Source organism: Chrysochloris asiatica, unplaced genomic scaffold, assembly GCF_000296735.1.
Source record: "Chrysochloris asiatica unplaced genomic scaffold, ChrAsi1.0 scaffold00111, whole genome shotgun sequence".
In the NCBI taxonomy this organism is placed as follows: domain Eukaryota; kingdom Metazoa; phylum Chordata; class Mammalia; order Afrosoricida; family Chrysochloridae; genus Chrysochloris; species Chrysochloris asiatica.
The window spans coordinates 7,456,258-7,464,362 of record NW_006408629.1 but is presented as its reverse complement, the minus strand read 5'-3'; the positions used below and the strand labels follow the sequence as shown (position 1 = coordinate 7,464,362).

General features: G+C 37.4%; 1 protein-coding gene across 1 annotated transcript in view; it reads right to left on the bottom strand.

Moving 5' to 3' along the window:
- The window catches only part of RHOBTB3 (Rho-related BTB domain containing 3), an 86,139-nt gene that overhangs the window by 38,591 nt on the left and 39,443 nt on the right, over positions 1 to 8,105 (bottom strand). Inside the window, exon 7 of the mRNA XM_006867884.1 lies at positions 5,080 to 5,192. Coding sequence (XP_006867946.1) covers positions 5,080 to 5,192 — 113 coding nt within the window. The remainder of the gene's footprint in view (positions 1 to 5,079; positions 5,193 to 8,105) is intronic.

The window sequence follows — 8,105 nt, the reverse complement described above, 5'->3', positions numbered from 1 at the left end:
GGTCTTTAGTGTCTAATGCATCAACTCAGTTCTTAAGATGATCTCTAATTCAGGTAGGATGTGTTCAAAGTCATATTTTGACTCTCATGGAGTTGTTTTCATTTTCTTCATCTTCAACCTTAACTTGCATATGAGAATTTGATGATCTGTTCCACAGTCTTCCCCTGGCCTTGTTTTGGCTGATGATATGGAGTTTTTCTGCAGTCTCTTCCTGCAGATGTAGTCAATTTCTGTGTATTCCATGTGTATAGTCATCTTTTATGTTGTTTTTAAAAAGTACTTGCAATGAAGAAGAAATTGGTCTTACAAAATTTTAACATGTGATCTCCAGCACCATTTCTATCACCAGGCCATATTTTCCAACTACTGTTCCTTCCTCTTTGTTTCCAACCTTTGCATTCCAATCACCAGTAATTATGTTTGATTAATGTATGTTTGTTCAATTTCACACTAAAGAGTTTGGTAAAATTCTCCAATTTCATTATCATTGGCATTAGTAGTTGGTATGCAAATATGAATAATAGTGGTATTAATTGGTCTTCCTTGCAGGCATATGATATTATCCTATCACAAACAGCATTCTGCATCAAGAAATGTTCTAGCTAATTAGTTTTTTTCCCTAAAGGAATGAATATTAAAATAACGAGTAATTAATTGGTTCAACTCCATTTATATCTAAAATATTATAATCCCAAATATTTTTCCCATCAGTCATAGAGATTGTTTACATCTATAAAAAGGTGCCGGAATCTCTCATCTGAAACTTCACACACCCTCTTCCCAGGACAACCCCTCTCTGTCCTCTCAACATTTTCTGCATCTTGCAGGCAGCCTCCAGTAAGTCTGATACAGTGGTCTCCATCTCTCCTCTGCTGCACATTCAGAACATACTGCTTTGTTCTTTCTGTGATTCTTAATCCACTTTCAACTCTGTTGTCTTATTAGACATCACTTTATTGCCACCCTGAAGTCCAGGGCCAGTCCTTCTCCCTTTACCCTTTGCCCAAATCCCTACTGAATCTCAGAACCTTATCTGCAATTAGAACACTGAGCTTTGGTGTAACTAGCTGTGAAACGCAGTGTTCTTTGTCTCTGAGAAACAGTCTAATAAAAACTGCAGCAATGGCAAAAAGAAAAGACACCTAATTCCCATTCTGGTGCTGTAGGATAAGCACTGGACCACTAACCACAAGGCCAGTGGTTCAAACCACCGGTCATTCCTCAGAAAACATATACAGGGTCGCTATGAGTCAGAACCGACTTGATGACACTTACCAAAAACAATTACTCCCTAATCTGGATTCATCCACTATGGAGACACAGTGGAAAGTTTTTTGCCTTTGATGAAGGGAAAGAATGGCATCAACCCTCCTCACAAGAAAGGAGAACACGCACACAACAACAGAATCCACGAGCAAGAAAAGAAAAACAGGCTCATGTAAGTCTTGGTCCGATAAAGTACGTCCTCAGATTCTATACGTAGTAAACCATGATATACTGATGGTAATGGCTGCCACACATAAAAATGATACTTAGAAACATCACAGAATTTGAGAGCTCACAGGGACTTCAGAAATTATCCAGTGTATCCTTTATGTTATAGAAAGTCCTGTGAAGTTTATTGTCTTGTCAAAACAGCCAACATTCTCCACTTGCCAATGCACAACTTAAATGCACATTTACTGGTTATTAACAAATCCCTCAATGAATGAGAGAGGGCCTTTATCTCAGAAAAGCACAGCAAGAAGGAAGAACTCTTCTCTCCTACTGTGTAAAGAAGAGAATTAGTTCATTATCATGGAGCCAGCCGTAAAACCCCCAAATTTCCCCTTTCTCAACAACAACAAAAAATTTTATTCTCAGTACTTAGAGGAATGTGTTCAGAATCAGATCCAGGTTCAAAACAAGAGACAATACTTCTGTCCTTATTACTCGTATATCCACTGCTCTCCAGTTAATCCCAACTCACAGAGACCCTAATAGGGCAGAGTGGAACTGCGCCATAGGGCTTCGTTTCCAAGGCTGTACTCTTTACAGAAGCAGACTGACATATCTTCTCCTACAGAGAAGCTGGTGGATTCAAACGGCCAACTTTTAGGTTAGCAGCTGAGTGTTTAACCACAGTGCTACCAGGACTCCTTAACATTTTTATTAAGGTAATATTTTATGCCATGAATATTATGTAAATGATGAGGTTTTCTTGCTTTTGCAAAAGATTTAAAGCCTCAGAAATCCTATACAGGGTCGCTATGAGTCAAAACTGACTCCTCAGCATGTAACAGGAAGAACAATTACATATGAAAATACATACACATGCATGTAGGCCTTATCCAAAAGGCCAAGAGGTGGGTTAATGTGTTGCGCAGCAAAGTCAGTGCTCCAAGCTTACCAGTTGCTCCTAAGAAACCCTATACAGGGTAGCTATGGTTCAGAACTGACTCAGTGGCACTTAACAACAACAATGGCAACATATATATATTTGCACACACATAAAGATTATGATCTGTATAAACAAATTGCCTTGTTCTCTATTTTGAAATTTAAAAGAGGGGGCTGAAAGTTTGGAGCGAACACAGATGTGTATTTTCACTAGTCCATAAACAAGTTAATCCAGAGAACTCTGAAAAACAGAATATAGATATATGTGCACATTTCTATGTAAGGATTATACTGTCAAATTAAATTTCAAGAAAACTACCACTTTGCCATAACTTCTTGTTGGTATGGGCCGTTGAGTCAGTTCTGATTCACAGCAACCCTGTATAGGGTTTCCCAGGAGCACCTGGAGGGTTTGAACGGCCAACCTTGTGGTTTGCAATCTAGTGCTGATCCAACAGTGCCATTCAGAAGTCCTGCCGTAACTACTACTCTGTCAAACTGGACAACTTCTGTAGCTGCTTCTACATGTCACCAAAGCAAGAGGTAAGAAGGCTTGTCCCTTCATTTCATGTTACTTAGTTAAAACAAGCAAATATTTTCCCCAATTAAATCATTGTCAGTGATCTCCATTAAAACCTAGTATGTTCTACATTTCTGAAATATCAACTTGAAAATGTTAACAACGTAGATTGTAGAACTGCCAAAAGTCAAGTCACCTGTAAAAACCTAAAGGAATACTCTTTTATCTCTCTCTCTTTTTTTTTTTTTTTTTTTACAATTATAGGCAGTCTCCAGGTTACAAATGAGTTCTGTTGCAAATTTATATCTTGAAGTTGAATTGTACATAAATCCAAAGTTAGGTATGGTTCTAATGATAGTATATAGTATATCTCTCTGAGCATATAAAACATTAAAGAAACACTTTCAATATTATTATTACAGTAACCATAATAATGTCTTGACGCATGCAGTAAAGTAGCACTGTTCATTATCCTGAACCATTGTATGTACCTCAAATTTTGGGTAAATCAGATATTCATATGCCTATACTGAAACCTATATTCTGCTAGACAATGCACACAACTTGCATTCCTTATCTATCTATTTATTATTTATTTATCACAGAATCAGAAATAATACATTGGCTAAATTGTGTAATGCAGTTATCTTGCAATTCAGCAAATCTTTTTTATTTTTAATTTTAAAAACTACCAGTGTTTTATTAGTTTAAACATGAATCTCGATGGTATGACTATTCTAATAAGGATGGCGTGATCCATACATGAATTTCTTTTTTAAAAAAATGTTTCAGTGTGAACTTAGTGAAGGTTTACAGACAAGATGATTAGTTTTACATTCAACAAATGATAGGCTTTGTTTCATCTCAATAACTGCAATCCTTTCTATGTAACAACAGTTATCCTGCTTCTTCCCTGAGGTTCCTATCTCCAATCCGCCTTCCTTCCCCTCTCTTAACTTTGTCCTTAGGTAAATGTTGCCCTTTTGATTTTCAATGACCATTTCATGGTGAACATACCTTACTAGTGTTGTTGCTTGGCTACAAATTGGACCATGAGGGCGAGTTCCTTTTCAGACCTGAAAGGTGTTCAAGGGTCACTGTCTCGGGTTCCTCAAGTCTCTCAGTGACTAGTAAGTCTGGTCTTTTTTAAAAATAATTTTGAAGTTTTGTTCTAAATTTTCTCCCCCTCTATCAGGGCTCTTCTAATGTGATCATTTTCAGATCTGTTGTTAGTGGTAGCTGGGCATAGTCTAGTTCTAGTGGTCTCAGTCATGGAGACTGATTTTCACCTGCTTCGCTTCATTGGTTTACTGGACTAACTGATTCCAAGCAGCTTTAATTCTTATCATTCTTCTTTCTTCTGCACTTGGAGAGACCAATAGCTGCACCTTAGATGGCCACTCATGAGCTTTTAAGATTCCAGACACTACTCACCATAGTAGGGTGTAGAACATTGTCTCTGTGGACTATGCTATGCTGATTGACCCTGGTGTCACCTGAGGTAACAAATCCACTTTTAAAGTCTCTACATAATCTAAGCTACTAGAGCTTTAATGTACCATATACTAGAGTTTTATGGCCATATATGAGGTGGCTTCAAAAAGTTTGTAGAAAAATGGAATTGAAAGACAATGGAAATTTCCCATTAACTTTTTAAGCCCTCCTTGTATAAATTTGTTATAACCTTTAAATCTAATTTGTAAATTTGAACCTTGATGAGGGAAATCCTAAACTATCCACTTGGTTTGATGGATTATTTCTTAGAACTCTTGAAAAGGGTACGTGGAGAAGCTGCTGTGTTTCTAACGATTTGGAGGAGTGAGAAAACATCTCCAATAAGGTGAACCCTAACTATACAAATTAAACAGCCCTTCATTTTTGGCACAGATCATGTGTTCCTGGAACTCCAAGAGACTGTTTCGGAGGATGGAGTCAAAAAATGAGTATTTTAAAAATGTAACTCATACATATTGTAATTCTTACATGAATTAAAAGCTAAGATAGTAGGAAACAACATGCTTGAGTTAAATATATTTAAAGGGCAAAAGTATACTTAAGAAAAATATTTATACTTATATCTTATTTGACTCTTCTCATGACTAAATATTATATTCATCATAGCATACCAGTTATAATTCAGACAAAGTCAAAGTAAACTAATTTACAATTAGCTCATTTACCTTTCCCGGTGTTTTTAAAATACATTTAACTTTCTCAATTACACTTGAAACATCTCCACAATCTTTCAACTTCTTCCTGATATCTTCTTCCAGTTCTTCCCATTGAAAAGCACCTGTAAATAAATGAATATTGTTGAATGTTTCTGCTCAGTAGCTAATAAAAATAAAACTCTTATTAGATTATCAATGACATCTTTTTTCTCAGTATTTTCTATTACTTGCTTTTAACTAAATATATATCCATATCATTAAGTTGAAAAATTTCAATTGTACTCATTTTTTAAAAATGTTTTATCGTGAATTATGTGATAGTTTACATGGGAGAACATTAGTTTTACATTCATCCTATCGCATATCGTTTCATTGCCATGGTTACAATCCCCTCCATGCATCATCAACCAACCAAACAGAATACCCTACAAGCCTGCCCCCTGGTCATCAACACACAGCCCCTCTTCCTCTCTGGGTCTAAAGTCTCCAGCTGCTCCACCTCTCCACGCCATCGTCTCTGCCTCCATCTCAGGCATCACTGCTTCTCTGGGTAGGGTCCCGCTCTCCGCTCTTCTCTCTTGATGGTCCCAGGGACTTCCGCTCCTAGACTGCAAAGTTAATCACTCTCCTCCTTGCTATAAAACATCTACCTTTACATTTCCAACCCTCACAATCAGTCCTGATAATAATTATCCACTATTGTATCACAAGAGACCTATCTGCATTTAAAAATCACTTTGTCTTTCCTTAAGCTGTTCCTAAAACATGAAGTCTTACTCCCTGAAGAGCCTCCAGCCTCCAACTGCAGTAAGGAAAAAGTGACAACAGAAAGAGCCAGAAAAGGAGCTAACATTATAAATGGCCCAACACGTAAGTTATTTACTTGCCATGGGTAACAATGCAGATGTGGTCTTTTCCAGGGTTGAATTAAGTCATGCTAATTATGGAAGGAAATGTTTACTATTAAGTAGGGGAATATGCAACAGGAACAGAATGCATTCAGAAGGTCTTAATGCACAGTCAAGGTCAGACTGGGATGCTCAATAGCCAATTCTATAGAAACAGCCTGAAGAAAGAGCTAGCTAATTTCCTGATGTCACTGGAATAAAATTACTCCATCTAGTCCTTCCTGTGCTTACATTCACACAAACCCACTTCAAAGTTATCTCTTTCTAGGTTCACTTCACTTCTGTCTCTCACTCAGATAGCTCCTTTTACTCTGTGTCTTATAAAACTTCTGAGCTTAACAAAACTTCACCTTTTTTCTAAGCACTCTTCTCACTTGGCCAATAGGGGCCTCCTAGCCAGCTTTCCATGTACTTTTCCCCTGTCAAGTCTGTGCCATGTACTCAATGCTGACAAGTTTTCAAAAGTACAGTTCTGACCATGATACTCCAAGATACAGTGAAACGTGTGATAGCTGGAACTTGACAGGACTGTCTTGTTTTTCTGCATCTTGTAAGTTTTCCACATTTGACAGAGAACCATCTTACCACTTTTGCACACAGACACATTAAAGTCTGTATAAAATATCAGGAGTATAAGAATTCCTTAAAGCCCAGTGGGCTCTAAGATCCTTCTCTAGACCAGTGAATTCTCAACCCTAGTCGTGTATTTTAAACAAAGTTCATTGGAGGAGGTCTCACCCCAGACAAATTAAATTAGAATTGCTGGGGTTGGGGTCCAGGCACCAGTACATTTAAAAATCTTCCAGATGATCTTAATTTGCACTCCGAATTGATGACTATTGTTCTTACTTTAAAAATTTCATCCATTATGAAAACCCATGACTGGTGGTATGCAGTAAACATTAAATCAAATCCAAACCAGTTGCTCCTGAGTCAATTCTGACTCATGGAAACCCCAGGTGTTTCAGAGCAAAAATGTGCTTCATGGAGTTTTCAATGGATGGTTCTTCAGCAGATCACCAGACTATTTCTAAGATGCTTCTGGGTAGATCTGAACATCCAACTTTTGGTTAGCAGCCAAGCATGTCAACTTTTTGTACTACACCAAAGAGCTCCCCAGCATACAGCAGATGTGAAATATTTTTGATAGTTTACTCTGAAGCATGCTAGAAGGAACAAATGTTCCTTAAAAAGTAAAACTATATGGTCTAAAGAACACATATGAAAAAACTTCATTTAGAAAATCATCTAAAAGAAAGCAACAAATAATTTAAATATATGGCACTGTCATTGCTGTTGTTATTGTTAGGTACCATCTAGGTGCTTCCGACTCATGTTGTTGTTGTTAGGTGCTGGTAAGTCAGTTCTGGTTCATAGTGACCCTATATATAATAGAACAAAGCACTGCCCAGTCCTACGTCATCCTCAAAATTGTTATGTTTGAGCCCATGTTTCTTTCATTGTATCAATCCATCTTGTTGTGGGTTTTCATCTTTTTCGCTGACTTTTTTTTTTTAAGTTTTTATTGTGAATTGAGTGATAGTTTACATGGAAGAACATCAGTTTTATTACACGGAAGAACATTGTTTCATTTGCAATGATTACAATCTCTGTGCATCATCATTCAACAGTATTTGCTTCTATTCCCTCTGGGGTTTTTTGGAGGGGGGCAGATGTACACAAAAACACTCAGGAATATATAATCATTTAAACAACTAAAAAGAGCACATTCTAGCCACCAGAAAATAGCCTTTCTCTTTCCATGAGTCCTCATCTGCTCTATTTCTCCATGCCCTCATCTCAGCCTCCATTTCTGGTGTTGCTGCTTCTCTGGACAGGGTTCCACATTCCACTTGTGTTCCTCTCCCTTGATGGTCCTAGAGTCCTTCATTCCCGGACTGTAAGATTGACCCTTCACTTTTACAAGCATGATGTCCTTCTCCAGGATTGTACCTCCTGACAGCATGTCCAAAGTACAAAAGACTTAAGTCATCCTCGCTTCTAGAACACTCTGGCTATACTTCTAAGACACATTTGTTTGTTATTCTGGAAATCCATGGTACTTTCAATTTTCTTTGTAAACACCATAATTCAAATGCATTGGTTTTTCTCTAGTCTTCCATATCC